At 43.7% G+C, this 18816-nt stretch overlaps 1 protein-coding gene across 27 annotated transcripts in view; it reads left to right on the top strand.

Annotated features, from left to right (window-relative positions):
- LOC118359873 (rap1 GTPase-activating protein 1-like) overlaps nucleotides 1–18816 on the top strand; it is a 129368-nt gene that overhangs the window by 93870 nt on the left and 16682 nt on the right. For 13 of the 27 annotated variants that reach the window (XM_052482248.1, XM_035738741.2, XM_052482251.1 and 10 more), the window contains 9 exons: nucleotides 4699–4801; nucleotides 14084–14119; nucleotides 15605–15652; nucleotides 16034–16072; nucleotides 16236–16427; nucleotides 17146–17249; nucleotides 17888–17966; nucleotides 18089–18142; nucleotides 18262–18345. In XM_052482248.1, the coding sequence (XP_052338208.1) occupies nucleotides 14102–14119; nucleotides 15605–15652; nucleotides 16034–16072; nucleotides 16236–16427; nucleotides 17146–17249; nucleotides 17888–17966; nucleotides 18089–18142; nucleotides 18262–18345 (618 nt within the window). In that variant the 5' untranslated portion in view covers nucleotides 4699–4801; nucleotides 14084–14101. Of the gene's footprint in view, nucleotides 1–4698; nucleotides 4802–6590; nucleotides 6651–9453; nucleotides 9904–13386; nucleotides 13702–13759; nucleotides 13903–14083; nucleotides 14125–15604; nucleotides 15653–16033; nucleotides 16073–16235; nucleotides 16428–17145; nucleotides 17250–17887; nucleotides 17967–18088; nucleotides 18143–18261; nucleotides 18346–18816 lie in introns of those variants that run through there. The other 14 variants (XM_052482240.1, XM_052482257.1, XM_052482256.1 and 11 more) reach the window with 7 other exon arrangements.

The raw sequence follows: 18816 nt of genomic DNA, 5'->3' as shown, positions 1-18816 counted from the left end.
TTCTGTTTGTCTGTACTCACCCTGTCTCTTCTGTTTGTCTGTACTCACCCTGTCTGTCCTGTTTGTCTGTACTCACCCTGTCTGTCCTGTTTGTCTGTACTCACCCTGTCTGTCCTGTTTGTCTGTACTCACCCTGTCTGTCCTGTTTGTCTGTACTCACCATGTCTCTTCTGTTTGTCTGTACTCACCCTGTCTGTCCTGTTTGTCTGTACTCACCCTGTCTGTCCTGTTTGTCTGTACTCACCCTGTCTGTCCTGTTTGTCTGTACTCACCCTGTCTGTCCTGTTTGTCTGTACTCACCCTGTCTGTCCTGTTTGTCTGTACTCACCCTGTCTGTCCTGTTTGTCTGTACTCACCATGTCTCTTCTGTTTGTCTGTACTCACCCTGTCTGTCCTGTTTGTCTGTACTCACCCTGTCTGTCCTGTTTGTCTGTACTCACCATGTCTCTTCTGTTTGTCTGTACTCACCTTGTCTCTTCTGTTTGTCTGTACTCACCATGTCTCTTCTGTTTGTCTGTACTCACCCTGTCTGTCCTGTTTGTCTGTACTCACCTTGTCTCTTCTGTTTGTCTGTACTCACCCTGTCTGTCCTGTTTGTCTGTACTCACCATGTCTCTTCTGTTTGTCTGTACTCACCCTGTCTCTTCTGTTTGTCTGTACTCACCCTGTCTCTTCTGTTTGTCTGTACTCACCCTGTCTGTCCTGTTTGTCTGTACTCACCCTGTCTGTCCTGTTTGTCTGTACTCACCCTGTCTGTCCTGTTTGTCTGTACTCACCCTGTCTGTCCTGTTTGTCTGTACTCACCATGTCTCTTCTGTTTGTCTGTACTCACCTTGTCTCTTCTGTTTGTCTGTACTCACCATGTCTCTTCTGTTTGTCTGTACTCACCCTGTCTGTCCTGTTTGTCTGTACTCACCTTGTCTCTTCTGTTTGTCTGTACTCACCCTGTCTGTCCTGTTTGTCTGTACTCACCATGTCTCTTCTGTTTGTCTGTACTCACCCTGTCTCTTCTGTTTGTCTGTACTCACCCTGTCTCTTCTGTTTGTCTGTACTCACCCTGTCTGTCCTGTTTGTCTGTACTGTACTCACCCTGTCTGTCCTGTTTGTCTGTACTCACCCTGTCTGTCCTGTTTGTCTGTACTCACCCTGTCTGTCCTGTTTGTCTGTACTCACCCTGTCTGTCCTGTTTGTCTGTACTCACCCTGTCTGTCCTGTTTGTCTGTACTGTCTGTCCTGTTTGTCTGTACTCACCATGTCTCTTCTGTTTGTCTGTACTCACCCTGTCTGTCCTGTTTGTCTGTACTCACCCTGTCTGTCCTGTTTGTCTGTACTCACCATGTCTCTTCTGTTTGTCTGTACTCACCTTGTCTCTTCTGTTTGTCTGTACTCACCTTGTCTCTTCTGTTTGTCTGTACTCACCATGTCTCTTCTGTTTGTCTGTACTCACCCTGTCTGTCCTGTTTGTCTGTACTCACCTTGTCTCTTCTGTTTGTCTGTACTCACCCTGTCTGTCCTGTTTGTCTGTACTCACCATGTCTCTTCTGTTTGTCTGTACTCACCCTGTCTCTTCTGTTTGTCTGTACTCACCCTGTCTCTTCTGTTTGTCTGTACTCACCCTGTCTGTCCTGTTTGTCTGTACTCACCCTGTCTGTCCTGTTTGTCTGTACTCACCCTGTCTGTCCTGTTTGTCTGTACTCACCATGTCTCTTCTGTTTGTCTGTACTCACCCTGTCTGTCCTGTTTGTCTGTACTCACCCTGTCTGTCCTGTTTGTCTGTACTCACCCTGTCTGTCCTGTTTGTCTGTACTCACCCTGTCTGTCCTGTTTGTCTGTACTCACCCTGTCTGTCCTGTTTGTCTGTACTCACCCTGTCTGTCCTGTTTGTCTGTACTCACCCTGTCTGTCCTGTTTGTCTGTACTCACCCTGTCTGTCCTGTTTGTCTGTACTCACCATGTCTCTTCTGTTTGTCTGTACTCACCCTGTCTGTCCTGTTTGTCTGTACTCACCCTGTCTGTCCTGTTTGTCTGTACTCACCATGTCTCTTCTGTTTGTCTGTACTCACCCTGTCTGTCCTGTTTGTCTGTACTCACCCTGTCTGTCCTGTTTGTCTGTACTCACCCTGTCTGTCCTGTTTGTCTGTACTCACCCTGTCTGTCCTGTTTGTCTGTACTCACCATGTCTCTTCTGTTTGTCTGTACTCACCCTGTCTGTCCTGTTTGTCTGTACTCACCCTGTCTCTTCTGTGTGTCTGTACTCACCATGTCTGTCCTGTTTGTCTGTACTCACCATGTCTCTTCTGTTTGTCTGTACTCACCCTGTCTGTCCTGTTTGTCTGTACTCACCCTGTCTGTCCTGTTTGTCTGTACTCACCATGTCTCTTCTGTTTGTCTGTACTCACCCTGTCTGTCCTGTTTGTCTGTACTCACCCTGTCTGTCCTGTTTGTCTGTACTCACCCTGTCTGTCCTGTTTGTCTGTACTCACCCTGTCTGTCCTGTTTGTCTGTACTCACCATGTCTCTTCTGTTTGTCTGTACTCACCCTGTCTGTCCTGTTTGTCTGTACTCACCCTGTCTCTTCTGTGTGTCTGTACTCACCATGTCTGTCCTGTTTGTCTGTACTCACCTTGTCTCTTCTGTTTGTCTGTACTCACCCTGTCTGTCCTGTTTGTCTGTACTCACCCTGTCTGTCCTGTTTGTCTGTACTCACCATGTCTCTTCTGTTTGTCTGTACTCACCTTGTCTCTTCTGTTTGTCTGTACTCACCATGTCTCTTCTGTTTGTCTGTACTCACCCTGTCTGTCCTGTTTGTCTGTACTCACCTTGTCTCTTCTGTTTGTCTGTACTCACCCTGTCTGTCCTGTTTGTCTGTACTCACCATGTCTCTTCTGTTTGTCTGTACTCACCCTGTCTCTTCTGTTTGTCTGTACTCACCCTGTCTGTCCTGTTTGTCTGTACTCACCCTGTCTGTCCTGTTTGTCTGTACTCACCCTGTCTGTCCTGTTTGTCTGTACTCACCATGTCTCTTCTGTTTGTCTGTACTCACCCTGTCTGTCCTGTTTGTCTGTACTCACCCTGTCTGTCCTGTTTGTCTGTACTCACCCTGTCTGTCCTGTTTGTCTGTACTCACCCTGTCTGTCCTGTTTGTCTGTACTCACCCTGTCTGTCCTGTTTGTCTGTACTTACCCTGTCTGTCCTGTTTGTCTGTACTCACCCTGTCTGTCCTGTTTGTCTGTACTCACCCTGTCTGTCCTGTTTGTCTGTACTCACCCTGTCTCTTCTGTTTGTCTGTACTCACCCTGTCTGTCCTGTTTGTCTGTACTCACCCTGTCTGTCCTGTTTGTCTGTACTCACCCTGTCTGTCCTGTTTGTCTGTACTTACCCTGTCTGTCCTGTTTGTCTGTACTCACCCTGTCTGTCCTGTTTGTCTGTACTCACCCTGTCTGTCCTGTTTGTCTGTACTCACCCTGTCTGTCCTGTTTGTCTGTACTCACCCTGTCTCTTCTGTTTGTCTGTACTCACCCTGTCTGTCCTGTTTGTCTGTACTCACCATGTCTCTTCTGTTTGTCTGTACTCACCCTGTCTGTCCTGTTTGTCTGTACTCACCCTGTCTGTCCTGTTTGTCTGTACTCACCCTGTCTGTCCTGTTTGTCTGTACTCACCCTGTCTGTCCTGTTTGTCTGTACTCACCATGTCTCTTCTGTTTGTCTGTACTCACCCTGTCTCTTCTGTTTGTCTGTACTCACCCTGTCTGTCCTGTTTGTCTGTACTCACCTTGTCTCTTCTGTTTGTCTGTACTCACCCTGTCTGTCCTGTTTGTCTGTACTCACCCTGTCTGTCCTGTTTGTCTGTACTCACCCTGTCTGTCCTGTTTGTCTGTACTCACCCTGTCTGTCCTGTTTGTCTGTACTCACCCCATGTAACCTGTGTCTCTGTAAATCCCTATTTGCTCTGCCTGTTTCTCTGGGCTCTTTCCTATGCTCACACTGTCAACTGACTTCTGCATAGTCCTTAATAATAATAATAATATATGCCATTTAGCAGACGCTTTTATCCAAAGCGACTTACAGTCATGTGTGCATACATTCTACGTATGGGTGGTCCCGGAATCGAACCCACTACCCTGGCGTTACAAGCGCCATGCTCTACCAACTGAGCTACAGAAGGACCAGTCAGCAATATTCAACACTCATTGGGAGGGACATGTAACCGTAGAATGCCAATTTTTCTAGTAATCTTTTCTACAAGTTTAGATAGCTGGGCGCTAGACTAGCTGACCAATCTAAAATAAAAATGCTGACATGGGCTAATTGAGTGACTGCTGATGCACAACCAAATTATTCTAACTCTCAATAACCAAATAACTCTAACCCTCAAACTCTCATTTTTATAATTAAAAGAAAAAGGGAAATATTGGTCTGCGGTCCTACAAAAGGGGTGGTTGCCCCTCCCTACCGTACGCCATTGTGACGCTTCTCAGAATGGGCACCATGCAGCAGACAGTGTTTCCTAAATAGCTGTGTTGTGTTGTGTTGTGTTGCCATTGTAAGTTCTGCAAATCACGAACCCTAAAACCCTGAGGCATCCAGTCACATTATTCCTCTTCTCTCCCCTCATGACCTCAGTGTGATATACAGTATGGGACATCGTCTGATCTGTCTGATGTTCATGTTTCTCTCTCTGTGTTTTCTGTGTTTCTAGGAAACAAGATGGGGGTGAACCCCGGATCTCAACCACACTAGATCCTCCGTTGTTACAGCCCCCGTTGTCACCGCTCCTGTATACCGCTCCACCGTTCCTCAAGGTAGGAGGGGAGGGAGTGGACGGAGGGGTTTGGGTTTGTGTGCTGTTAACGCCGGTCCTCAGCTCCTACCTCCAACATAACCTGAACTCACTCACCTTATGTGCTCTGTGTCATTTACATTTACATTTACATTTAAGTCATTTAGCAGACGCTCTTATCCAGAGCGACTTACAAATTGGTGCATACACTTTTCGTGTTCTGTCTGTCTGTCTGTCTGTCTGTCTGTCTGTCTGTCTGTCTGTCTGTCTGTCTGTCTGTCTGTCTGTCTGTCTGTCTGTCTGTCTGTCTGTCTGTCTGTCTGTCTGTCTGTCTGTCTGTCTGTCTGTCTGTCTGTCTGTCTGTCTGTCTGTCTGTCTGTCTGTCTGTCTGTCTGTCTGTCTGTCTGTCTGTCTGTCTGTCTGTCTGTCTGTCTGTCTGTCTGTCTGTCTGTCTGTCTGTCTGTCTGTCTGTCTGTCTGTCTGTCTGTCTGTCTGTCTGTCTGTCTGTCTGTCTGTCTGTCTGTCTGTCTGTCTGTCTGTCTGTCTGTCTGTCTGTCTGTCTGTCTGTCTGTCTGTCTGTCTGTCTGTCTGTCTGTCTGTCTGTCTGTCTGTCTGTCTGTCTGTCTGTCTGTCTGTCTGTCTGTCTGTCTGTCTGTCTGTCTGTCTGTCTGTCTGTCTGTCTGTCTGTCTGTCTGTCTGTCTGTCTGTCTGTCTGTCTGTCTGTCTGTCTGTCTGTCTGTCTGTCTGTCTGTCTGTCTGTCTGTCTGTCTGTCTGTCTGTCTGTCTGTCTGTCTGTCTGTCTGTCTGTCTGTCTGTCTGTCTGTCTGTCTGTCTGTCTGTCTGTCTGTCTGTCTGTCTGTCTGTCTGTCTGTCTGTCTGTCTGTCTGTCTGTCTGTCTGTCTGTCTGTCTGTCTGTCTGTCTGTCTGTCTGTCTGTCTGTCTGTCTGTCTGTCTGTCTGTCTGTCTGTCTGTCTGTCTGTCTGTCTGTCTGTCTGTCTGTCTGTCTGTCTGTCTGTCTGTCTGTCTGTCTGTCTGTCTGTCTGTCTGTCTGTCTGTCTGTCTGTCTGTCTGTCTGTCTGTCTGTCTGTCTGTCTGTCTGTCTGTCTGTCTGTCTGTCTGTCTGTCTGTCTGTCTGTCTGTCTGTCTGTCTGTCTGTCTGTCTGTCTGTCTGTCTGTCTGTCTGTCTGTCTGTCTGTCTGTCTGTCTGTCTGTCTGTCTGTCTGTCTCTGTCTGTCTGTCTGTCTGTCTGTCTGTCTGTCTGTCTGTCTGTCTGTCTGTCTGTCTGTCTGTCTGTCTGTCTGTCTGTCTGTCTGTCTGTCTGTCTGTCTGTCTGTCTGTCTGTCTGTCTGTCTGTCTGTCTGTCTGTCTGTCTGTCTGTCTGTCTGTCTGTCTGTCTGTCTGTCTGTCTGTCTGTCTGTCTGTCTGTCTGTCTGTCTGTCTGTCTGTCTGTCTGTCTGTCTGTCTGTCTGTCTGTCTGTCTGTCTGTCTGTCTGTCTGTCTGTCTGTCTGTCTGTCTGTCTGTCTGTCTGTCTGTCTGTCTGTCTGTCTGTCTGTCTGTCTGTCTGTCTGTCTGTCTGTCTGTCTGTCTGTCTGTCTGTCTGTCTGTCTGTCTGTCTGTCTGTCTGTCTGTGTCTGTCTGTCTGTCTGTCTGTCTGTCTGTCTGTCTGTCTGTCTGTCTGTCTGTCTGTCTGTCTGTCTGTCTGTCTGTCTGTCTGTCTGTCTGTCTGTCTGTCTGGGTCCCGTCCCTATTTGCTCTGCCTGCTTCTCTGGGCTCTTTCCTATGCTCACACTGTCAACTGACTTCTGTATAGTCCTTCATTGACTCAGCAATATTCAACAATCATTAGGAGGGACATATAACCGTAGAATAAGTATTATTTGAAATTAATATTTTCTTTGACTTGTGGAATTACAATATGTGTTTGGAAGCTGTTATGATTCCATTAATATCCAGATTAAACAAACCCAGTCCTATTTCATAAATGTGAACAAAACAGCGCCTGTCTGAATAATTGTCATTCCAAAGGTAAAATGTCCCTGTCCCAAAACTAGAATATGTCACTTATAAAGACTGGCTTACCTTCTTACCTCACTAATGTACTGTTCTGCTTATGGCTTACAGTTACCTAGCTCTAAATTCACAATTCAAATTGTATCAATAGCACTTTTCACTATACTTGTCAGCAGCACACATTTCCCGAATGATCCCATTTCAAATAATCTATTTTGACACGTCTTACATCTGAACCGAAAGGATAACTAATCTTTCTTAGATATTTTGGGACGTATTAGATTGAAGGGAGCAGAGATTGGAAGATTAAGAGGATACAGTCTTGATGATATCAGTGAGGTTTAAGAGGGCCCTGTACACTTAGGAAGGAAGGATTTACACTTAGGTTAATCCTAAATTAATCCCACCCGTGAAGGATTGGACAGGGCTCGCAACCATGAAGTTCAAACCTTTACAGTCATCTGTAGTGTCATTGTGAGGAGATGATGTGTTAAGGCAGCATTGCTGAGAAATAGTAGATTGTGCTTATTGATAGTTGTTGGAATGAGAGGTACTTTGGGGCAGGGCTGGGGTCAATTCGAATTGAAGGCAGTCAATTTAGGAAGTGATTTAAAAATGTGTATAAAAGAAATGATAACTTTGGAAATAAATAGCTTCTACTCTTCAGTTTATTCAGAAGTAATTGAAAATAGAGGCAGTTCTTTCCAATTTTTAATGGTTATTTAAGTGTACTTCCTGAATTGACTGCCTTCAATTTGAATTGACCCCAGCCCTGCTGTTGGGGTCAGAGCCCTCTGCATAGGGCAGTCTTTCTTGTGCACACACACACCTAGCGTCAAGGTTGGTCATAGACTGCTTTGCATGCCACACAACTCCTACCAACTCTAATTGAATATCATTTTTATCCAACTGTAGAGATTAGATTAAATATGACCTGCAGCTTCCTCTTCTAAATGTTTCCACTCTGAAATTACAATGAAACATGTTTGTTCTGATTTCACGTAGATACATTATACTTCACTTGACTTTGACATGAGGTGATGAACAAGGAGAAACATGATATTGATAACATGATATTGATAACATGATATTGATAACATGATATTGTAGCGATCACATCATTTCACAAGATGTAACCATTGTTGTCTATTCAGACCTGCTGTACTCAGTATCAATTGTCATTGTAACCAGTTGTTGACTAGGCTGCAGTCATGCTATTCAACAGTTCCTAATTGATCATATAAGTGCAGTCATCTCTGCTTTTCATGGCGTTTCACTCAGATAAACTGGAATGGCAATGTCTTCGTGGTTCTTCATGGTTCATTTACTGTATGTGCCCAGTAAATTATAAAAAGAGGATGCAAGTCATTATACAGTTCCAATTTGTTATTCTTTCTTAGAAATACTCATGGATAATGAAGCATAAACATTGTCTTTACGTAGTTTAACAAAACATATATCAAGACGTATAAGAGGAGGACAAGGAAATAGAGAGTTCTCTATATAGTGGACTGGACCCAGTAGACACACATGCCCAGATAGGAAATAGAGAGCTCTCTATATAGTGGACTGGACCCATAGACACACATGCCCAGATAGGAAATAGAGAGTTCTCTATATAGTGGACTGGACCCAGTAGACACACATGCCCAGATAGGAAATAGAGAGTTCTCTATATAGTGGACTGGACCCAGTAGACACACATGCCCAGATAGGAAATAGAGAGCTCTCTATATAGTGGACTGGACCCATAGACACACATGCCCAGATAGGAAATAGAGAGTTCTCTATATAGTGGACTGGACCCAGTAGACACACATGCCCAGATAGGAAATAGAGAGCTCTCTATATAGTGGACTGGACCCAGTAGACACACATGCCCAGATAGGAAATAGAGAGCTCTCTATATAGTGGACTGGACCCAGTAGACACACGTGCCCAGATAGGAAATAGAGAGCTCTCTATATAGTGGACTGGACCCAGTAGACACACATGCCCAGATAGGAAATAGAGAGCTCTCTATATAGTGGACTGGACCCATAGACACACATGCCCAGATAGAGATACTCCTCTCCAAAGTTTTAATGATGTGCTCAGCTCAGACAGAAAGTGGGTGTGTGGAGTAGCAGCTGCCAGACAGGTCTGGTAGAGAGAGGAGTTATTGTTCCTTATCCTTATGAGAGGACTATTAGTCCTCTGTAATGAGAGGTCCTAGCTCTGACACCTGCACTAGGCCTATATACTGGACACCGTGGGTGTGGCTGTTCAGACCTCCTCCTCTCTGGCTGGCTGTCTGGCTTTCTGGCTGGCTGGCTGATTCTGCTCATTCTTTGTTCTTTATTTTCTCTTTCTTTCTGAAAAGTCTTTGAAATTATGAATAGCGAAAAAGGAATTGCATTGGAATTGAGACATTTGATTAAGTTCCAATGAAGTTATTCCTAGCTATACGACCCCAAGACATTGTCTCTATTGTTATAGAGTGGTGCTGTCTGTCCACAACTTCTCTATCTCCAGTGTTGGTAGGACGGTGCTGCAGGGACTTGTCTGAGCAGTAGAGTACATCACAGCCTGAGGAGTTGGACCATGCTCTACCTCTGGCCATCTGCCAGACACTCAGAGAGAGAGAGAGAGAGGGCTGGGGGACAGGGACAGGAGGAGTAGGGTGGTGCTCATAGTGCACTTTCAGAACTCATTACCTCCTTCTCCTCTTCCTAGACAGAGTGGCATAAAGAGAAAGATAGTGAGGATTGCTGACCAATTTTTTGGGCACACGGACAGTCGGACACACACCTGATGACACTTGCTGTGTACACACAACTCTGTGACTCTCCTAGTTTGGCTGTAGTTGTTTGGGTAACTTCTACACTGTGGGTGAGGGACTGCATTATCGCAGTGGAATACAGGCATGCCTCTGGGGTTAGCAGGCAATGTGCTCTTCTAATACTGGACACTTGAACTTAACAGTTGAACTCACAAACCAGTGACCGTGATTTATTTTCTGCTGGAGGATTTTGTTTCATGGAAAATAGTCTTCTTGAAAAATGTCTAAAAGTTGTCAGATCCATCTCAATGCTCCACTGGTGACAGCGGGACCATGGAGGAAGCACAGCAAAGTAAGTACTCGGATAGACTAGTCACACCTCTGACAGAGAGCTCTCCTTTGATTGTCTGATAATTATTAGAACCAGAGTAAGAACTAAGCAAGGGATCGTGACTCTTAGCAGTCATTACTCATTAGCTACCATGTGTGTGTCAGGAAAAGTGCCCGTTCTCTCTGGCAAGCATGCTAAATTAGACAGAGAAGAAGACAAGGACCGTGGTAGATTTAATTCAAAGACCCCCATTCATGGCCCCCCTTTTTTTTTTAAAGATGTGAGCCTTGGGTTATTGTCAGTTCAAATTCAGGTCTGTGTTTTAGACTGAGGATGGAAATAGTCAATACTACCCTGATTGTTGTATTTCCTTGTTCATTCAGTTGGAACGGATAAATATGTGTATGTGGGCCTCCTATACTGTTGTGTTTCTGACAGCTAACAGTTCTGTATGTAGTAGCAGCTAACAGTTCTGTATGTAGTTGCAGCTAAATGTAGTAGCAGCTAACGGTTCTATATATAGTAGCAGCTGACAGTTCTGTATGTAATAGCATCTGACAGTTCTGTATGTAGTAGCAGCTAACAGTTCTGTATGTAGTTGCAGCTAACAGTTCTGTATGTAGTTGCAGCTAACAGTTCTGTATGTAGTTGCAGCTAACAGTTCTGTATGTAGTTGCAGCTAACAGTTCTGTATGTAGTTGCAGCTAACAGTTCTGTATGTAGTAGCAGCTAACAGTTCTGTATGTAGTAGCAGCTAACAGTTCTGTATGTAGTTGCAGCTAACAGTTCTGTATGTAGTAGCAGCTAACAGTTCTGTATGTAGTAGCAGCTAACAGTTCTGTATGTAGTAGCAGCTAACAGTTCTGTATGTAGTAGCAGCTAACAGTTCTGTATGTAGTAGCAGCTAACAGTTCTGTATGTAGTAGCAGTTAACAGTTCTGTATGTAGTAGCAGTTAACAGTTCTGTATGTAGTTGCAGCTAACAGTTCTGTATGTAGTAGCAGCTAACAGTTCTGTATATAGTTGCAGCTAACAGTTCTGTATGTAGTAGCAGCTAACAGTTCTGTATGTAGTAGCAGCTAACAGTTCTATATGTAGTAGCAGTTAACAGTTCTGTATGTAGTAGCAGCTAACAGTTCTGTATGTAGTAGCAGTTAACAGTTCTGTATGTAGTAGCAGCTGACAGTTCTATATGTAGTAGCAGTTAACAGTTCTGTATGTAGTTGCAGCTAACAGTTCTGTATGTAGTAGCAGTTAACAGTTCTGTATGTGTGTAGTAGCAGCTAACAGTTCTGTATGTAGTAGCAGCTAACAGTTCTGTATGTATGCAGTAGCAGCTAACAGTTATGTATGCAGTTAACAGTTCTGTATGTAGTAGCAGCTGACAGTTCTGTATGTAGTAGCAGTTAACAGTTCTGTATGTAGTAGCAGTTAACAGTTCTGTATGTAGTAGCAGCTAACAGTTCTGTATGTAGTAGCAGCTAACAGTTCTGTATGTAGTAGCAGCTAACAGTTCTGTATGTAGTTGCAGCTAACAGTTCTGTATGTAGTAGCAGCTAAGAGTTCTGTATGTAGTAGCAGCTAAGAGTTCTGTATGTAGTAGCAGCTAACAGTTCTGTATGTAGTAGCAGCTAACAGTTCTGTATGTAGTAGCAGCTAACAGTTCTGTATGTAGTAGCAGCTAACAGTTCTGTATGTAGTAGCAGCTAACAGTTCTGTATGTAGTAGCAGCTAACAGTTCTGTATGTAGTAGCAGCTAAGAGTTCTGTATGTAGTAGCAGCTAACAATACTGTATGTAGTAGCAGCTAAGAGTTCTGTATGTAGTAGCAGCTAACAGTTCTGTATGTAGTAGCAGCTAACAGTTCTGTATGTAGTAGCAGCTAACAGTTCTGTATGTAGTAGCAGTTAACAGTTCTGTATGTAGTAGCAGCTAACAGTTCTGTATGTAGTAGCAGTTAACAGTTCTGTATGTAGTAGCAGCTAACAGTTCTGTATGTAGTTGCAGCTAACAGTTCTGTATGTAGTAGCAGCTAACAGTTCTGTATGTAGTAGCAGCTAACAGTTCTATATGTAGTAGCAGTTAACAGTTCTGTATGTAGTAGCAGTTAACAGTTCTGTATGTAGTTGCAGCTAACAGTTCTGTATGTAGTAGCAGTTAACAGTTCTGTATGTAGTAGCAGCTAACAGTTCTGTATGTAGTAGCAGCTAAGAGTTCTGTATGTAGTAGCAGCTAACAGTTCTGTATGTAGTAGCAACTAACAGTTCTGTATGTAGTAGCAGCTAACAGTTCTGTATGTAGTAGCAGCTAACAGTTCTGTATGTAGTAGCAGTTAACAGTTCTGTATGTAGTAGCAGTTAACAGTTCTGTATGTAGTAGCAGCTAACAGTTCTGTATGTAGTAGCAGTTAACAGTTCTGTATGTAGTAGCAGTTAACAGTTCTGTATGTAGTTGCAGCTAACAGTTCTGTATGTAGTAGCAGCTAACAGTTCTATATATAGTAGCAGCTGACAGTTCTATATGTAGTAGCAGTTAACAGTTCTGTATGTAGTAGCAGCTAACAGTTCTATATGTAGTAGCAGTTAACAGTTCTGTATGTAGTAGCAGCTAACAGTTCTGTATGTAGTAGCAGCTAACAGTTCTGTATGTAGTAGCAGTTAACAGTTCTGTATGTAGTAGCAGTTAACAGTTCTGTATGTAGTTGCAGCTAACAGTTCTGTATGTAGTAGCAGTTAACAGTTCTGTATGTAGTAGCAGCTAACAGTTCTGTATGTAGTAGCAGTTAACAGTTCTATATGTAGTAGCAGTTAACAGTTCTGTATGTAGTAGCAGTTAACAGTTCTGTATGTAGTTGCAGCTAACAGTTCTGTATGTAGTAGCAGCTAACAGTTGTGTTTGTAGTATGTAGACCATAAGGACGGCATGTGCTCTCTAAACCGTTCAGCTGGCCATACTGTTTTGTGAATGTCATTGTTTTTGACAGTGTGTTTTCCAGGCCAGTGATGTTTGTCTTTAGGGTTTGTACTGTAGCAGACCTTTGTTGTTTGCGTATAGCGGAGGACTTTACTCATACTCACTCTGAACACTCAGACCATGTAGTACTGTACACAAACAGTTTGGTCAGCCTTGAGGGAGTGTACCTTTTGGCTGGACAGCTTGTTTTGACAAACAACACATTTGAGACTGGAATTATCATACTCTTTAGATACTGAGTAACAACTTTAATCAACGTTACAATTTAAAATAAATCGAATGCAACTTGTCCGAACTGCCCAGCATGCGACATGGCGAGGGGAATAATGTTACATGGAGATACATTGTGGTTAGTCAGTTGAAACATGGATGAGCATGCTTTTGTTTGGAAAAACAGGTCAGTCAGTGTTGACTATGGAACACGGTCAGCTTCAACCAGGGAGGGGTGGATTAGTTCACACAGGTGGAATCTGTCAAAGTCCAGTAAAAGTGTTGATAAGAAGTGGAGGATGACTTAATTCCACTGGGACGTTGTAGTCCTACATAACATGTGACTGTATCATACAGTACACGGAAGATCCTGCATTTTCCAATCTGTAGTTTTCTTGATGTTGATGAATGGTGTACTGGCAACCTGCCCAGACTGATGCAGACCGACCGAGCGAGCGAGCATGATGCAGACCGACTCCTAACATATAGGTTGCTGTCTAAGAAGCTTTTTGTGTCAGACAATATACTGTACCTCTTGGCAATACAGTAAATCTCAGACATACAGTAGAATGTCATGTTCTTGTTGTTATTGTCATGGAACATCGTCTTAACTGGTGTCATCATCAATGGGAGAAAGGTATGGCTTGGACTTACTCTCTCTGTGAGATGGGGCCCTTTACTGATGAGTACCTACCATGAGTACCACGCTGGTGATTTTACGTATGTGTTGCTCTCTGGGATGTAAACACCTTTTTTAAAAGGATATTCCAGTAAAAGAGAAGTCTCACTTCTGAGGGGGAAAAAACTATTAGTCGAGTGTGTGTTTCAACAGGACCAGGTGTGTAATGCCGTGGAGAACTAATGCATAACAAATGAATTGTGTGACGGTGCTAGGAAAGCATATGTTATAGGCCAGAGTTCACACAGTCAGTATTCAGACATTGGGACATGTCCCTCTCTAACACTGATACAGCAACTATCATAGAGTTTAATTCATGTCCACTTTCTCCTCTCTCCAGACCACAGATTTATTTGAAATGATTGAGAAGATGCAGGTAAGGTATATTGGATTTATTTTTGTTGCTTTAAAAAAAATCTAACCTAAACTTTCCAAGCAAGGCAGTGTCACTAACCAGTGAATTGAGTATCTATGAGATGCTCTGTTGGCTTTGCATTTCAGTAACAATGGCTTGTCTTACCTCCGTACTCAGGGTCAGCAGGGCTGGGTAAGACGGGGTTAGAGTAAAGATGTCAGGGGTGATATGTCTGGACAGACACTCTTACGAGACTTATACCCAGCCTCCCGTGCTGCTAATTATCTTTCTTTTAAAGAACACCTGGTAACCCTCTGTCCTTTGAAAGCCATAACCATCCTCCCTACCCAAAATAGTGGATTATAGGTAACATGACAGCCTTTGCGCTACTGCAACACAAGACAAGACCGTGTTTGATACACTTCTAAACATTGGGGAACAGGGTGTCATTTTTACACTGTCTGAAAGTACATTTGAACTTTAACAGATTACTTTATAGTACTTACTGTAACAGCATCAACATTAATATATGGTGTTCATCGTTCTCTATTTATGATGTTTTACTTCAGAATTATTATGAGAAAAGGAAACCAAATATTTGGACTTGAAGAAAATGGGTTTTTATGCTCTATGTTGACATAGTTTTGTGTAAAGGCACGTCTTTGAACAGAAGATAATCAGTTTGTTTGCCAAGTGCTCCAGGAATCCCTCCTCTCCTCTATCTCAGACAGCATATCAAATAGACAGCAGCACCTATCAGCTCCATCATATCAGACAGACTCACAGCCCTCACATGGTCAGTCCTTTACCCACATGTCTGTAGCCAATATCTGTACACACTCATGGACTGAGGAACAAACACTCCACTTGTGTTTTAGGGGTATTCAGGCCCCATGCTGTCCGTATGCCAAGCCTTTATAAGTGACACAGTCCCAATGGTCTTATTACTGCATCCAGGCCTTTGTCTTTCAGGTTAACTGGCTGCTCTTTTCACAAATGAATTAATTATATGCATCTCCCTACCTAACTCTGTATCTCTCTATCTCTCTCCAACTCCCCACTCTGCATCCCTTTGCTCTTTTGCCCGCTTTCTGTATTACACACATGGATGGCTGTGTTACATCTTAGTCTGTTGATAATATGATTAGTCCTCCCTGTACTTTGTTACTCCCTCTGGAACTGTGGATTCAAATGTAACTAATCTGTCAGATAAAATGTACGACACGGTTGTGAATCAGTAATAATGATGAACGCCTCTGGACCTCTGATGACCTGGGTTTGGACTGTAACATCCGCTATCATGTGTAACTAGTATTCTCTTCTCCTCTCTCCCTTGCTCTTTCTCTCTCCTTCTCTCTCTCCTTCTCTCTCCTTCTCTCTCCCTCCTTCTCTCTCCTTCTCTCTCTCTCTCTCTCTCTCTCTCTCTCTCTCTCTCTCTCTCTCTCTCTCTCTCTCTCTCTCTCTCTCTCTCCTCTCTCTCTCTCTCTCTCTCTCTCTCTCTCTCAGGGCAACAGAATGGAGGAGCAGCGATGCACCTTTCCTCCCCCACTCAAAGTATGCTGGCTCTCAAGACCTCTCTCACGCTGACACACAGTACCTCCATTGTCTCACTGCTCCTCATATCTCTCTGTATCTGACTGCTGACAAGAGAAAAATGTTGTCCATGCTTACAGTTCACAGCACTCCAAAAGCTCAAATCTAGCAGCCCTCTATATCTAATAATGCATAAACTAACATGGTTATAAGGATATAATAAATGTTACAGAGTAATATAATCATCACATCCCTGCAGCCTCATTGTCTGTATCAAAGCTGATAGGCACTTTGGCTTGGATTTAATGGTCACACAGCATCACATCATTCAATTAGTGGTATCACTGAAGCCTACTGAGAGGAAATGTAATACTTGGTGTGTCTGTGTTGTTCTCTCTGCAGACTGAGGAGGACTACATTCCTTACCCCAGTGTCCATGAGGTATGTACAGACTCAACTTCAATGCAGTCATTTCACCAGTAACATGGATTTGGGGTATTTGTGCTTCATGGTTTATATTTCAGAATTCATTAGAAATCACTATCACACTGCTTGGGCAAAAAGCCCCCAACCTCTCTGTGCTCATCTCCATGTTGTGAACCAGGTGTTAGAGAGAAAGAGCGGGTTCCCCCTGATTCTGCTACCTCAGTTTGGGGGTTACTGGATCGAGGGGAACAACCATGAGCTGAGTGATAGTACTGACCCAGACCAGATCCAGCCTCTGTCCCCCACCACACGCAACAAGCTGGAGAGTAACTCCACCGCCAAGATGTACAGGAAGCACTTTCTGGGCAAGGTGAGGCTGAACACTGGGACTGTTGTGAAGGAGTTTTCGTTTCAGCATTTCTGTACTTTGTCTCCTCCTTCATCCCCCCCTGTCCTTCCAATCACTTCCAACTGCCCCCACAATAATATGACAAAAACAAGCACCGTGGCTGTAAATGAATGAAAAAGGCTATGTGGGTACAAAACATTTGTAGAGCACCTTTCATACAACGTTTTGTAGCCCAAAGGGCATTCTACTAGTATGGAGAGACCATAACTGTTTTACAACCATAAGTGTTTTACAAGCAATGTCCCTTCCTATTCATTACAGTAATGAAAGTGAATGAGTGTTCAAACAATCCCACCTGGTAACCTAATAAGAGCAACTCATCGTGCCGGTCGACACTTCAGGGACGGGTGCTAATGAAGATGCATTAGTCTTTGCCACATGTTTTACACCAGCCACAGTAATAGGACATAAATCTAGTCTGCTCATAGAGGTGAGGAAAGATTCTGAATGGAATAGCAGCAGTTGCCTGGCACAGAAGGCCTACTGTTAATGAATTAACTAATTAAAAGTGTGTGTGTGTGTGTGTGTGTGTGTGTGTGTGTGTGTGTGTGTGTGTGTGTGTGTGTGTGTGTGTGTGTGTGTGTGTGTGTGTGTGTGTGTGTGTGTGTGCTCCTCTGTGTGCAATTTGAGAGAGAAAATGGTCTCTTCGGCTGACTGTATGCTTGTGCTGCGTCACCAGGAGCACTTTAATTACTACTCAGTGGACGGAGCTCTGGGACATCTGGTGTTCTCCCTGAAGTATGACGAGATCGGAGACCAGGAACACCTTCGCCTCATGCTCAGGTAAAACAACCTTAGCCTCCACCACCATCATCATCACCACCACAACCATCATCATCACCATCACAATCACCACTACCACCACCACCACCATCATCACCATCACAATCACCACTACCACCACCATCATCACCATCACAATCACCATCATCATCACCACCATCACCACCAGCAGCATCATCATCATCATCACATCCTTCTCTCTGCTGGCTCTCATCCCTCTCAGCTCCTCCCCTTCCATCCCTATGTTCTCCTTTATCAGGACACTGTGTATACATACAGTACATACAGTACTAGACTGTAAACATACTGATTCTGTTTACAGAAGTCTGTATCTCTACAGTTGTAGCTCTGCTGTAATCAATGGAAAGTTGCTCAAATGAGAATTTCCATTCACTTCCAGTGTTTATATAAGTCGTTCCCTGGTGTGGTGATAATCCCATTCTCCAACTGATAGTCTTATCATAGGAGTCATGAAGCCAGGGGGAGTGAAAACACCACACTGTCATTTCCTCATCCGCATGATGTGACAGATGGACTATTTAGGTCAGTGAGTGGGTGGAGGGATACGGACGCAGGGACAGAAGTGTTGCATCACTATGATCATCGTAAGAACATGTTGTTATGATTGTCATCACCAGGACCAAGCTGAAGACCTATCATGATGTGATCCCCATATCCTGTCTCACGGAGTTCCCTAACGTGGTGCAGATGGCCAAGGTGAGAGCATGGTTAGGAACAGTTTATCAAAACATATGTTCAAAAGTTGAAAAGTGTCATAATAGTATCATAATGACACTTGATGAAGGTGTCCATGATTTCATGTGTCTTCTTTTTGACAGCTTGTCTGTGAAGAAGTGAATGTGGATCGCTTTTTTCCTGCCCTTTACCCAAAAGTAAGCCTTGTGTTTTGAAGTGTTCTACTTCTGAGATATTTAAAAACAGAAATCCACCTTGTACATGGATTGTTAACGCCTGATACTGACTATTCATTCCATCTGTGATCTGTCAACAGGCTTCAAGACTCGTCGTCACTTTTGATGAACATGTCATTAGCAACAACTTCAAGTTTGGAGTCATCTACCAGAAGTTTGGACAGGTGAGCCTTGATACATCAAGACCAGTTAAAACTATTGGTAACACTAAATACAGAGCACATCAAATCATCATCAGGCCGAACTCAAGTACTGACCGAGTCCTGACGTGAATTCATTATAATGAGTACCCTCTCTTGCAATTCTCATAAGAAAATGAATATGCTTAAAGGGTGATTATGCAACATTTTGTGACTGTATCAACAGTGGACTAATTTAAAAAATATGTTTTTAGTGGAGTTTCCCTTTAATTCTTATCCTCCTCCCCCATTACATTCACATAGTCTCTCAAATCCTAAGTCAACTATATGTTTCTCTTCAGTATTCCTTCTCATTACAATCACAACACTATTGTTTACTGATAAGCTACTGGAGCCTCAATAGAGGGTCCTTGTATCTTTTCATGGAGCCTAGGGAGTGGAGCTCCACATCCTTGACCTTTAAACTCTAAAGCAGAGGACCACACTCAGTAGATA

The sequence above is a fragment of the Oncorhynchus keta genome, chromosome 27, assembly GCF_023373465.1.
Source record: "Oncorhynchus keta strain PuntledgeMale-10-30-2019 chromosome 27, Oket_V2, whole genome shotgun sequence".
NCBI lineage: Eukaryota > Metazoa > Chordata > Actinopteri > Salmoniformes > Salmonidae > Oncorhynchus > Oncorhynchus keta.
This window is presented reverse-complemented; position numbering and strand designations above follow the sequence as displayed.